Genomic DNA, 14,442 nt, shown 5'->3' on the forward strand with positions numbered 1-14,442 from the left:
GAGAACTGGGCTACAGTTATGAGCTCCCAAACATGAGTTCGTGGGAGGAGAAATGGGATGTTGATGGAGACAGGAAAGGACTGGGGACAGCCATCCCCACACTCTTTCCTTCCTCCTCTTCGTTTAGATAAAATGCAGAGCGAGAGGCACAAAGCACCTCTCGCTCTGCATGGGATACTCCTACACCTTCAGGTTCAGCAGCTTAAAAGTAAACAGGATGTATCCAATTGGGTTGCAACCTTATTCACTTAAAATAGCTTCTCCCACAAAATGAACATGGTTTATATTTAATAATGCTGCCCATCAAAAGAGAGAGGTAAAATGGGCAACCACCACTACTGATGCATTTCCACAGCATAGCGTTAATTTCAGCTGCTCTCTATTTCCTTTGTAGACACAAAAGCTACATATTATAAATTGGGAAAATAGATGGAAAACGGCCTTATATTAAACAGGGTTACATTATGGTGACTCGATGTGGAGCTTTCTCTGCCTCCTTTCTAAATTTGGAGGGCCAGTGCAGTATAGCGGATAGAGTATTAGATTTGAGAAGAGCCATAGCTCAGTGTGCAGAATGTCCCAGTTTTGATCCCTGGCTTCTCCAGGTAGGGCAATGATAGAATTCTGCCTGAAACCCTAGAGAGCCATTGCTGCCAGTCAGGGCATGTCTACACCAGCCATTTATCCTGGGATCGTCCCGGGGTCATCCCTGTGCATCCAAATGACACACAGGGGATCCCGGGAGCAGGCAGGGACAATCCCTCCATTTCCTGAGATAATCCTTAGGAGTAGAAAGGGCCTCAGTGTCAACAATACTGGGCTAGATGGACCAAGGGTCTGACTCAGTATAAGGCAGCTTCATATGTTACAGACAGACCCAGGTTTAAGTCCCCACCTGGAGTTGCAAGTAGGTGGGTGACTCTAGGCCAGTCACCATGACTGGGTTCACACAACACAATAACCAAAGGTGGTTTAAATAGTTAACGGTTGGTTATTTAAGCCACCACAGGTTATCGTGTTGTGCAGAGGGAGTTTTTTTAAGCAACAGTTGGTTATTTGGCTGAAATAACTGACACAAATAACCAATGCTGTGCAGAGTTGGCTAAATTGGTTATCATGTTGTGTGGAGGGCTCTGTTGGTTATTTCCTGGGCCACAGTTGGTTATTTCATCAGCCACAGAGTCGCAAGCAAGCGTGGTCAAAGTGGGGGTTACCACTATACTCCAGATGGCAGAATAGATTTTCAGCAGCAATGGCTGATGGGATACTAGTGGTAGGACTAAGGGAGGAAGGAGGGTGGGGGATGAGTGAGTCAACTCAGCATGGACTAATAGTTAACTCAATGCTGATCCTAATCCACACCACAGTTGATTATTAACATGTTGTGTGGGGAGTACCCCCTAGATAAACAACTGTTGAGTTGATTATTACCCCACCATTGACTATTGTGTTGTATGAACACAGCCCATATCTCAATCCAATCCTTTTGCAGATTGCCTTTAATTTCCTGGAGGTACTAGCTTTTTAGGTCTAGAAAGAGAAGGGAAGGATCATCTGGTTGGAACTCTTACTCACTAATGACTAATTACAAGCTGGAATTATAACACAGAAACACATAGGATTTGGAAAAGGCAAGCTGTTCTCTAAGACCACTATGCTAGAACTATTGATGTTCAAATCTAACCCTGAAAGTGTATTTTTTTAGTAGTTTAATTGTTTAAAATAGCTCCTCCTACAAAACAAATATGGTTTATATTTAATAATGCTGCCCATCAAATTGCAGCGAAACACAAAAAAGAAAGGAAAAGGCTTTGTATTCAAAGACAATGGCCATACAATTCTTTTAATTGTTCTAAGGAATCCCTCAAGCACAAATTATGACCTTGCTACTCTGCCTATGGGAGCAGACAAAATGGTCCTCCAGGTCAGGGACAACACGGCCCACAGTGTCTTGAAATCAACAAGTTTGCAGCCACCTGACGCCAGCAGCCCTGTATGGCATGTCACTAGTAGGGATTGATGAGAAATTCACTCCCAATTTATCCACTGTGCCCCTTCCAAGCCTTTCGGCAAACTGAGACAGTGTTGTGTTCCAAAATCCATATTTTTGCAAGCTTTCCAATGAGGCTGATCTCAGAAAACTCCCCACACACAAATTGCATATCAGGGGAAATATACATAAAAGTGCATATATTTGAAAAATGTGTCTAAAAAGCAGCATTTCAGCAATGTCAGTACTTGGGGAGGGGAAATAAACATTTAAAATGCATGCACCAATGCATACATTAGGAAAAGTGTGCACAAAAAATGATATATTTCTGCCCATATTTTTTTAAAATAAAATTGCAAGCTTGTGCAGAAATAGAACAGAATGAGCTTGAACACGAAAGAATGAAAGTCTCGGCAAGACCCAGACTGACAGATCAGCCCATCTACACTTATCAGAACTCATGGGGACCCTACAGGCTGGAAGTCCCTAAACCCTCAGTTTTGTCCTTGAAAATACACTCAGCAATTTTTGAAGGTCCTTCTGCTTGATGGCGTTAGCACAAACTGCTGCTTCCAGCTCATGCACAGGGAGCAACCATGTAGGAAACCCATAACATACGATGCTCATAGGATATACTTTTACTAAGGATGTGGGCACATTTGGATTTACCTTCCACTGAGATATCCTGAATGGCAAAACGGAGAATGATGGTCCAGATCATTCCAAGGGTCATTTTCGCATTCCCATCAACAATTTCTGCAAGGGAGGAAAACAATAAACAACTATAAAACATATGTTTTAAGAGAATGTATTTAAGCCAGCATCAAAGCTAAGCAGTTTGCTACTTGTGCTTGAGAGCCCACAGTGGGTTGCAACATGTGCTGGCTGCCATTGCGAATATTCAAGCTGTGGTCTCTGCAGCTTATCGTGACATGCAAACCCAGGCAGGGTGGATTGTTGCTATGGGTAGCAAGCTACCTAGAACCAGTGGTTTCTGGGGTGGCTTGTTAACCATGGCAATAACCCACCCTGCCCAGGTCCACACATCGTGATAAGCCATGGAGACCACTCACCATGACTATTATTTAAGCCACAGTGGGTGCTAGGGATCGTGCACACTGGCCCAATGTGTTGCTCTGAATTTACAGATAACAGAAAATACTCTGAGTGTGATAAAGTTCTACAATCATTAACAAGGCAGAAAAACATCAAAGGTCTCAACTGCATATCACTTCTCTTGTTTCGTTTCTCTTGATTGCAGTCTGGTTCCCTTGGTATAATACCGTTTGAACTTTCTCACTGTTCATGACTGGCTTTTTGAGTGTTTCCTGTTCTTTGAGCATTAAATTGTGTAATTATATTTTAAAAGTAGACCCTACTTCTGAAAAGACTTTCCACTGTCATTGTTCTTGAGATGTGAATTTAGAGGAGCCCTGTCCTCTTTTGTATCTGGTCACTCTAGCTATGTTATGCTAGATACAAAAGAGGGCAGAGTTCCTGCAGCTTTAACTGTTGTGATGAAGAGAGAATTTCACCAGGTGCTGCATGTAACAAATAACACCTGCTGAAATTCTATTTTCTATACAATTGTTAAAGATACAGGAGCCCTGTCCTCCTTTCCATATCATAAAAAAGAATTTCTAAAAAACATCTGTACTAACTCAAGATGATTTTCTGCTTAAGACCTACCTGCTTCATGTGGCTTATTCTTCTGAATCACGTTAATAATGTTCTGTTTGCCTCACTGATTTTTATTTTCTAGTTTATGGCAGTGGCAGGTTTTAAAAGTCTTAATTTAAGTCCTTTAAAATTCATAGTCTGGAAATCCTTTTCATAGGCCAATCATTGTACCAGAGAGCTGTCAGTCATTCCCAGACACCCACTTAATACTGTGATATAATCTTGATACAAAATAAAATGCCTCTAATGGGGTGGAACAGGAATCCACACACTATGCTTATGTTTATTTTTATGTTAACAAAAAGCAGTTTAGAATTAATTCTGTCTTACACATTGGGGTTTGAGTTGGAGGAAATAAAGCATATTCATGAAACAAGTGAACCTGGTTACAGCCTACACTCTTGTGACACCTCATGCTGATATAAGGAATAATGTATAACAACAACATAATACCCAACCTGTAACGTAGATAAATAAAACCTCTATCTTATTCTTTATGTGGCCCTAGATTGTCGCCCTGCATCCAGACAGCTGTGCAACTGGAAGTGAAGAGGGACGTCGTGCCCGTTGCGGCTGCCATTAAAAAATAAAAAAAGGACCTGGGAGTGCAATTCTGCTCCAGCAAAATGTAAGTTCAAAAAACAAAAACGAAAAAGCCCCGACCCTGCTCCCCATCCCCTGATGGCTCTGGACTCCCCCTGGCCCAGCTTCTTCCCTCTGCTAACCCCCGCTACTCACGAGGAGGAGGGAAGAAGCGGGATGGGCGTCCCAGGACTGCGGGTAAAACCGGGATAACCGAGGTCTCGGTTATCTTAGGGAAATAGAGGGATCGTCCCTGCCTGTTCCTGGGATCCCCTGTGCGTCATTTGGATGCACAGGGACGATCCCGGGGAAAATCGAAGTTGTAGAAAGAGCCAGTATCTCCCTGTTCCTTCACACTGGATCATTCCATAGAGACTGGGGGTGGGGGCACTTACGTTACACAAAGTGAACTTTTAATCACACATATTGTTAATGTTTCTCCCAGCTTTTAACTGCTGAAAAGCCGAATGGTATATATGTTAAGTTACAGATGCAAGAATGTAGCATTGGTTCACCTTGTTCCTGAATTAGTGGATTACAGCAGAACGTGAACAATACCTCTTTTAAAACGGAGAGAGGCACGGGAAGATCCTCCTCTCCCTCCATAATGCAAGCACAGTTACACAAAATAATTATCCAGCAAGTGTACGCAAACAGTAAAAGGAACATGGACTAAACACACCTCTAACTGAAGTGCTCAAGGATAACTTCCAGCCAATCAAGATACCATAATCCCATGCTCTGCAAGTTTCTAGCCTTTAAATATCATAAAGGGATACAAAACAAGATTTATGGGCAATGTGTATTCAACACACTTTTCTGAACTTGAGTAAAAAGTACCTGATGGATAATCTAGTGGAGCCTAAACTAAGAATGGTCTCAGTATGCAATATAGTCTGCCAAAGTCCCCCTGGCAAGGCTCAAGAACTGGGCTTGCTAAATATGTGTGTGTTGAACTTATTCACAAGACAGAATTCCACAACAATCGCCATCTCAAAGGTGAATGACAATGAAAAAGAGACCAGTTTCCTGTAATTATATCAGTACCCTTGCCACCACTTCTACGAGACTTGATGGCTGCTTACCTTCTGCTCCAATAGATACGAGCTTGACTCCTTTGCTAGCAATGAAATCCAGGGCTTTATTCACATTCGAGATTTTGTGGACTCGCATTTTGCCTCTTTCTGGTTTAGCCAAACGTTCACCTAGTCAGAAAGAGAAAAGAAAGTTTGACCCTTATCCACTGAATTCCATCTCAGTAAACAACTTATGTACAACCCCCCACAAAAAGAGATTAGGAAACGCTGAATTTATTTTTTGTTGTAAAAATCACAACTTCTAACTATAGGACTTTGTTCACATTTGAGATTTTATGCACTCCTGATACTCGACCATTTCAGAAAGCAATTAGGGAATGGCATGTTTGAATACTTACCCGCATAAAAATGTCCTTGTGTATAATAAATCTTCATCCTGATATGCTACATTTCCACAAGCAGGGACTTTTTGAACCAGGGAATATTTAAATATACGGTCCAACCTTTGTATTCTGAAGTGATACAGTTCCAGGAGGCCTATATTATGTGTTTTTCCCTACCTGTGCCTCAAAAGTGACAATGTTTTCTAAAAATAAAATGTGTGACTCTCTCATGTTGAACATTTACAAGAACCCTGCCAAAACAGAGCATAGTACTTCAAATGCTCTGTTTGATTGTCCTCATACTGGTGATACACAGAGCACACTTCTAATCAAAAGCAGAAGATTAGGATTAACGTTGGTATACCACAGCACTGAGGACTGCTTCCCACAGGATTTTTTTTGCATGAAATGTATATGTATTTCCCCCACCCACCCCAACTCATTTAAATATGTAAGAGTGTATCTCAAGATGTGACTGTCAGTAAAAATGCTGTAGAATGGTATGAGCATTTATTTTGGGGGTGGGAAGAGGTCCACTGCACTTGAGTTACAAGGGCCTTGGTCCACAATAATCCTCGCTTTCCTTCTGTTACTTACCCTTTCACTTCAAAATACTGATTGCCCAGCGTTTCTAAGTTAGTGTTTACTTTGAATTGCTGCCAAAAGCAACCACAAATGAAGTTGAGAGGGACAAAACAAGAGCCCCATTTACATCTGACAAGACCCCCATTGACGCTCGTACTATTTTTCACCCCACATGCCACAACAAAATGGGTGCTTGTCCTAGACTTTCAAAGAAATGGATTGCAGGCACATGCCAAGGGTTTGTGTGTGATCCCATATCGCTAAACAGGAAGGAAGGGGGTTCCAGCCTGGTGTTTCTACAGGGAAAAGAGGAGACATTTTGGCCTTGAAGAGACCAAGAATTACACCATTTAACAGTGCCAAACATGCAGCAAGGGACTTTTCTAAAGTATGTTGGCTGACTTTAGTGTGTAAACTCTCAAAAAGACTGCATACTAAAAAGGAAAAATAAATAAGGAGAGATGAAGGGTGGGAGGCAGGAAGGCACCGCTGAGGAGTTTGCACTGGCCAATGCCCTTTAAACTGAAATAAGGAGACAACCCCCCACCCTCCCAGTCATTTGCCCTCCTCCTATCGTCGCCTGTACACGGCTTCCTCTCGGCTTTCATCTCCTTCCATATGCATGAGTGAGCACTTCACTAACAAGATAAACAAGGCAAAAATAAACAACACGAGGGACTCAACTCAGCTGGTTTCTGGCAGGCATCAAAGAAAGCCATGGCACAGGGACCTTTCAGTTCCTGGCTTCCAAATTCTACAGCATTTTGAACCCTGAACTATTTGAAGAAGGAACGTTCTTTGTTTGCTCAAAGCCTTTTGTTTTTGAAGAGCAAAAACCAAAAACCAAACGCATGTACACCTGGGAAGTCCCATAAAACGCTATAGCAAAGTATGAGAGGGGCTGCCTAAGGGTGCTAGGTGGAGGAGGAGTCAGCTCCTCGCTTGTTTTTTGTCTGAGCCTGTGGGTGGGATGGTTGGGTAAGTAGTGCTGACATATACATCACATCCTGCCAGTGGGTACAATGTGGAAAGAGGCAACTCCACATTGCACCTGCTTTTTGTGTTGTACAGGGCCACTTCGCATGTCATGACAAGCCACTGTGGGTTAATTAACCTTCAGGCCATCACAGTGTGTACCATCCGCCATTTTAAATATGCAATCCCTAGCCGGCTGTTGCCATGGCTTGTTATGTTGTGTAAACCCAGGTAGCAGGGTTAAACATGGGCCTTAGCTAGGCCTAAAGTTTATCCTAGGATTGCCCAGGGTCATCCCTGTTCATGTAAATGACACATAGGGGATCCCAGGAGCAGGCAGGGACGACCCCGGGACGACCCCGGGATAAACCTTAGGTCTAGCTAAGGCCATGGCTTGTTTTATTTTATTATTTATTTATTTATTTATTTATTTATTGCATTTCTATACCACCCAATAGCTGAAGCTCACTTTAGGATTATTTGAGGGCTGTTTAACCCTCAAACAATCTCTGTCACCTGGGTTCACATAATATGAGAAGCCATGAGAAGCTAGGTGCCCATGGGCACCCAGCACAACAGATCCCGCAGGTAAACTTAGCCACTGTGGACTGTCATGTCATGTGAATCAGGTCTAACTCTGCTTCTTGTGTTAATTAATGGTACTGAATGGCAGTAGACTCCCAATTTTTGCACCTTGGAGGTTATTTCCTCCTCCCACCACATTCTGGGATGCTTTTTCTTCATTACCATTAGGAAAGCTTGGACTATTGGTTTCTATACTTCTTGAAGTCATGAGAATTCCCCAGAGCATTTAACCATCGCACAATGACTGGCTTACCTGATATGACTTCCAGGAGTAACATAAGTTTAAGGCCATCCCTGAAATCTTCTTCTATGTTCTCAATCTGTGTGCCAGCCTTGCGGAGGTGAGAGTTACACCAGGCCGTAAATGTCTGGAAAGAGATGAAGGGAGATGTAATGAGAATCACTCATCTCCTAAGAGAACTTACAGGGCTGATGGAAATAAATCCATAACACTTCAAAAGCACTAATGCTGTGATTTACTGAGTTAGTAGCAAGTTATAATTAGATGTATCAGTTCTTTGTGAACTAGTTCTGTAAAAAAAAAAAGTCCTGCAGACAAAATCCCCATGTGATAAAAGGCAATTCCATGTACACAAGTGAGTAGCTGTGCTGCAAGTATAGACTCTTGAGTTAATTGGTGGTTCAGCCAGAATGTATTCCATGGATTCGAATGCAACCTAAGACCCAGTTTGCACATAATGTCAACCCATGGATTAATTAGCCCATGTTTAGTTGGGAGCAAGCAAGTACACTTTCTTGTGACCTCTTTTCACTTCCGCTTTACTTCATGCTTACAAAACAACCCAGGAGCGCTCCATTCCTAGGTTGTTTGTTGTGATGTCTAAACACAGAACTCTAAACACAGAACTCACAGAACAACCCAGAATTTGAACCCATGGTTCACAATGAATAGCCCGGGAACATGGCATCCATGGCTGTTTCTACACCAGCCCCAAAATGCGGGCTGGTCACGGCCGAGTCCCTGTGCGTCCAAATGATGCACATGGACTACTGGAGGCAGGGGGAAATGAGGTTTTCCCAGGGATAAATAATCCCTGGGAAAATCTGATTCTTCCCATGGTCTCGGGATCGCCCTGAGACCACTGGAGGTGTGGCTGCCCATCCTGGCTTCTTCCCTCCTCCCCATGAGTAGCGTGGAGCAGTAGAGGGAAGGAACTGAGCCGGGAGGAATCAAGGGTGGGGGGAGCGGGGTCGGGCTTTTTTTTTTTTAAAAAAAAAACCAAAACCCTCACTTTCCAGTGGAGCGCACGTGCACTCAGCTCCTTTAAAAAATAAATTAAAATGGTGGGCGTGACACCCTCCTTCCTCCCGGGATGTCGTGCCCACAGGTGGACTAAGAGGTGGATCTTGCGATCAGGATATCACGAGTTCCTACCCCTCCCTCTACACCAGGCTGGAGTAGAAATGGCCCATGAGTTATTTATTAAGCAGGGAGGAAAGCAGAAGCAGCAAGCATGCGGGAGAGTTAATCCATAGTTAGTTGTTACGTGTGAACTGGGTCATACTCTCACAGAAGGGTTCCAGCATTTACTGTTTCAGCAGGCTTCCCATCAAAGACAGGACACACTCATTCTTCCAGGGCAAATGCAGGGTTCTTTTCAACTAGGACTCCCAAGTCCTGATCCAAAAAAGTCTGCAAAGGCTATGCCACTGAATGGCAGGCGATGACCAAAAGGTGTGGCTTTTGCCATCACACTACTTCGGTGGAGGCAACTCTAGTTGCTCCTCTCCATACTATGCTGTTCAAAAGGGTTGAGGAGCTTCCTTAAAGGCCAGGTGTTTGCAGCCTTGCCCCTTTTTCAATCATATCAAGGAATTGCTCTCCTCTCCAACCCTAGCACGCTATCAACTATATCCTCTATTAGTGGCTCTCAAACTGCAGGGTGTCCTCCCACTGGAAAGCACAGAATATGTAAAAGGGAAAAGAGGTTCCTGAGATAGGTGGAGCCTTCCTCCCATCACCAACCAAGCTTTGCTTGAACTGAATGACCTCTAGCAAAGGAAACGTCTTAAGCCACACTGGATTTCTGGGGTGTGACTGCTGCCCCTCTTGTCGCACCACCCCAACGGTATTTGGGAAGAGCTGCTGTTTTGTTTTCACTGCATTGTCCTGTGTGTGGTTTTAGGAGTGGGTGGAGATGTCCTATTCCCCTTCCTAATGCCACTGTTGCAATGCAGTCAATGCTACCCAATAGTAAGGGCTTCAAAGTAACAGAGAAAATGTGAAAGGAGATTTTTAAAAAGCTCACACAGCAAATTAAGACGTTACGCAAAGTATTATTTAAAAAAACTCATATTAAAACATTGAATATAGCTGATGGAATATAGGCATTTTTTGTAGCTCACTTTAGCAGTGACTTCTTAAGAGGTGAGGTGGTTTGTTTTGCACTACACTGGGAGCTGATTCTTTTTGTTACCATGTTGTTGTTGTTGTTGTTGTTGTAGTACTCCTATTGATAAAGGTAAAAATATACTTTGTCATACTATCCCAGGTCTATTTTAGCAGGAGATTGCACCATTACATGCAGGAAATTGTCTTACTTTTAATTGGGTTTTTAAAAAACCAGATGTAGGCCTTATACCTATTCTATTCTGGTCCTGCCACTGCTGAAATTGTATGTTTATTACACTGAACATACTTTCCCCCAATGTTATTTTTCTCCATTTTGTTCCCAAAGCACGAGAGTTGGAGAAGCCGCGGACATTCTTTGTTGATTGTTGTACTGCTGATAAAGACCTATCAGGTCAAAATGTGTCCTGTTTTTTTAGTGGAAATTTTAATGAACTTATTATTGTGCATATATTTTATTATTAGATAACCTGACACTGCATTTGTTGCACATGGTCTGTTCCTAAATACTCTGTTTAGTTCTCATGTTTATCCAATCTATACTAAGTGCTTTTATCTGAGTTTATATCATTGTTTCCTTAACTTCTGTTTGCTGCATTCTAAGTAACAAAGGATATGCATTTGAGAAGGGTCTCTCACACATGTGCCTTTGGGAAACTATTCTCTTTTTTCTTATGAGTGCAATGGTTGCACAAACGTTTTTCCACACCTTGATAAAAATGGTAGTGCTGCTGGGGGATAGATAAAAATTGCTTTATGTGCTACAACTAAGATCAGATTGACAATTTTATTTACGTATTTTTAAAATTTATATCCGACTCCTTCAGTGCTAATTGGCATTCTCAGGGGAGCTTACAATCAAAAGTAGAAATACAAAATTCCAACAATAACAATACAACCAATACAGCATCAACACAATGCAGAAACGTAACCTGTACAAAAAACTGGAAGATCATTCTTTCCACTGATATCAGTCTATTCTTAACAATTATGTTGAATCTTCTACATATTAAGCTCCAAGATGGCTTCTTAGAGACAGCTTTAACACTACAGAACACACATGACTAGAAATCGTGTACTCCATACACCTTGTCTCTTAGTCACAGTGATGCGAGCCAATGGCCATCCTTTGAGCAAGCAAAGCAGTTGTTTCAGTGGAAGAGTAAATGCTTTCCAAGTAAGGGGGTGGAGAGAAACCATGCCATGTAATAGCCAGAAATAAGACAGTTACACTGCACTGGAGAAAAGCCATCAGTTTGAAGCTAAATCACCAAGTAAAGCTTCCACAGAGAAAATGGTTTGGAAAACAGTAAGAGATGCACTATTGCTCCAGAGGATGCCAGTGGAAGCCTGACTGGCCTATACAGCTTTTAAAGAGGAGGAAAGTACCATGAAATAAAAGTGAAACGTTATAATTGGCAACTCATTAACTGGCTCTTAATCAGGAGAATGATGAATGGATTAAAGTAAGAGAGCTCACCTTTTTTTGCCTATAACTAGCATTCACTTAAGAGTGTCCCATGAGATCTGATATAAGACCATGCAACCGAAATCTAGGACTTCCCCTTAGAAAATAGGAAAACACCTGCTGATAGCAAGGATTTTATGTAGTTAGTGCAATGTTCTGCAGTCTAACCATGTGCATATGAAGATGTTGGTTTAACCACAGTGTGATCAGAAACAGAAAAACAGGGCTAGGATTAAAAATAGGAGACCAGGGTACAAATATGTTCATGTTTGTATCCTGTTAGTTTGCTCAGTTCCCTGAGCAGTGTGTGGCTTGGGATAGCCTTGTTTTCAATTTCCTTTACAGCAGAGAGAGTAATGGGGCCATTGCGAAAAACTATTTTTCCTAGAACAGCTGCACCACAGATATATATGGCATTATAATGCTGGCAGTTTTATTTTCATTCCTTTTCCTTATTATCTCTAGCATGGAATTCACCTTTATCACAGCTGCACCACACTGGGTCAATGTTTTCATTAAGCTATAAACAATGACTCCAAGATCGTTGTCCTGGTTAGTCATCACCAATTCATGACCCATCAGTGTATATTTTAAATTAGGATTACTTTTCCCTCCAATGTGCAACACATCACACTTATTTACATTGATCTGCATTTACCATTTTGTTGCCCATTCGCCCAGTTTAGAGAGATCCTTTTGGAGCTCATGGAATTTATCACCTTGAATAATGCCAAATTGACCACTTCACTGTTCATCTCTAAATCCAGATGTTGAACCTCTTTTAACCTAAGGGCTGAATTCAATTTTGGAGAAGCTTTTGAGGGTCACATACCAATGGTGAGTGGGGCTAAAGGCAAAAGGGGTACGGCCAAAAATACAAGCATATTTCAATTTAAATCTGTTACTGCTCGTAACTAAGCTTTAGGAGAGGCATTTCTAACTTTTAAAATGGGGAAAAACTGCAAAAGCATGAAATCACCAAATGATTGGCAGTAAGAATGTTGGAAGCTTATTATTATTTATTTATTATTATTATTTATTTATATAGCACCATCAATGTACATGGTGCTGTACAGAGTAAAACAGTAAAACAGTAAATAGTGAGACCCTGCCGCTTCGGCTTACATTCTAATTAAATCATGGTAAAACAATAAGGAGGGGAAGAAAATGCAAACAGGCACAGGGTAGGGTAAACAGGCACAGGGTAGGGTAAAACTAACAGTATAAAGTCCAAACAACATCAAGTTTTAAAAGCTTTAGGAAAGAGAAAGGTTTTTAGCTGAGCTTTAAAAGCTGCAATTGAACTTGTAGATCTCAAATGTTCTGGAAGAGCGTTCCAGGCGTCAGGGGCAGCAGAAGAAAATGGACGAAGCCGAGCAAAGGAAGTAGAGGCCCTTGGGCAGGCGAGAAACATGGCATCAGAGGAGCGAAGAGCACGAGCGGGGCAATAGTGTGAGATGAGAGAGGAGAGATAGGAAGGAGCTAGACCGTGAAAAGCTTTGAAGGTCAACAGGAGAAGTTTATATTGGATTCTGAAGTGAATTGGAAGCCAGTGAAGAGATTTCAGAAGTGGAGTACATGGTCAGAGCGGCGAGCCAGGAAGATGATCTTAGCGGCAGAGTGGTGGACAGAAATCAGCGGACTGATGTGAGAGGAAGGAAGGCCAGAGAGAAGAAGGTTGCAGTAGTCCAGCCAAGAAATAACCAGTGCATGAACAAGCGTCTTGGCAGAAGAGACAGACAAAAATGATCGAATCCTGGCAATATTATACAGGAGCTTATAAGGCATTGTAACTGAGCTTTTTTAAAGGAAGATAGTTGCATGAACCGGCCGTAAAGTTTTGCTTATATAGAAGAGCATCATAGATAGTATAACATGGGATAACTAAGGGCCTTGCTAGACGAGGCCTTAGCGTGCTGTGAGGCCCGGTTTCCCTGCTGGGCGTCCAGATGACGCACAGGGGAATCCGGGGTCAAGGCGTGCTGAAGCCTCCCTTAATGCGCCATAAGTGAAGTCGCTTATGGCACGCCTTTTCCGCAGCCCCGGCCTGAGGCCGGGGCTGCGGAACGTCTAGCAAGGTCTGTGGCTTTTTGCGGCTACTCGCTTACTCGCAAGTAGCCGGTAAAAGCCACGGACTGGGCACAGCGCTCATACAAGCGCTGTGCCCATCGGGCCAGGGGGGGGATCCCGGGGGGGGGAAGGCCGGACCCGGCAGGAGAAGGGGGGGAGAAGGCCGGGCACCGAGATGGCATTGGGGAGACGGAGGACGGGCGACGCGGGCATCGGGGAGAGAGAGGACGGGCGACGTGGGCATCAGGGAGAGAGAGGGCGAGTGAGGAAAGAGTGGCTAGGGAGGCATCTGGGATGGCAGGGGGGGATCAGGAGCGGAGGGGGCTTAATTTTTTAAAAAAGCACTTACCTTGTCCTTCGGCTTCGGGGCACATGTGGCCCCTTTAACAACAACAACAATAAAAAATGGCCGACGCTGCAGGGCTTCCATAGTCCCTGCGCGTCGGCCGTCTAGGAGGCGGGGCGGCACGCGCTAAAGTTAGCGCGCCGTCGCCCCGCCTCCATGCCAGTTTATCCGGCAGGGTCTAGCAAGGCCCTAAGAGAACTAAAGAGCAGTAGGCCTGAAAAAAGGTTGGTTCTGTGTGCCTAGTTTGAGCCAGATTGAATTTGGCAAACGCTTATTCAGATAGCAGAGTCATCTTTTGACTTTGAAAAAGAGAGAGGTTTAGGGGAGAAATCTTGTGGTTAATGCACATTTTTATATATGTTGCCAATCA

At 43.1% G+C, this 14,442-nt stretch overlaps 1 protein-coding gene across 5 annotated transcripts in view; it reads right to left on the bottom strand.

Annotated features, from left to right (window-relative positions):
* Nucleotides 1-14,442, bottom strand: part of ACTN1 (actinin alpha 1) — a 110,508-nt gene that overhangs the window by 43,334 nt on the left and 52,732 nt on the right. For all 5 annotated transcript variants that reach the window (XM_063117583.1, XM_063117584.1, XM_063117580.1 and 2 more), the window contains exons 2-4: nucleotides 8,071-8,185; nucleotides 5,338-5,457; nucleotides 2,660-2,746 (exon numbers count right to left, since the gene is read on the bottom strand). In XM_063117583.1, coding sequence (XP_062973653.1) covers nucleotides 2,660-2,746; nucleotides 5,338-5,457; nucleotides 8,071-8,185 — 322 coding nt within the window. The remainder of the gene's footprint in view (nucleotides 1-2,659; nucleotides 2,747-5,337; nucleotides 5,458-8,070; nucleotides 8,186-14,442) is intronic.

The sequence above is a fragment of the Elgaria multicarinata genome, chromosome 2 (genome assembly GCF_023053635.1).
Source record: "Elgaria multicarinata webbii isolate HBS135686 ecotype San Diego chromosome 2, rElgMul1.1.pri, whole genome shotgun sequence".
Taxonomy (NCBI): Eukaryota; Metazoa; Chordata; class Lepidosauria; order Squamata; family Anguidae; genus Elgaria; species Elgaria multicarinata.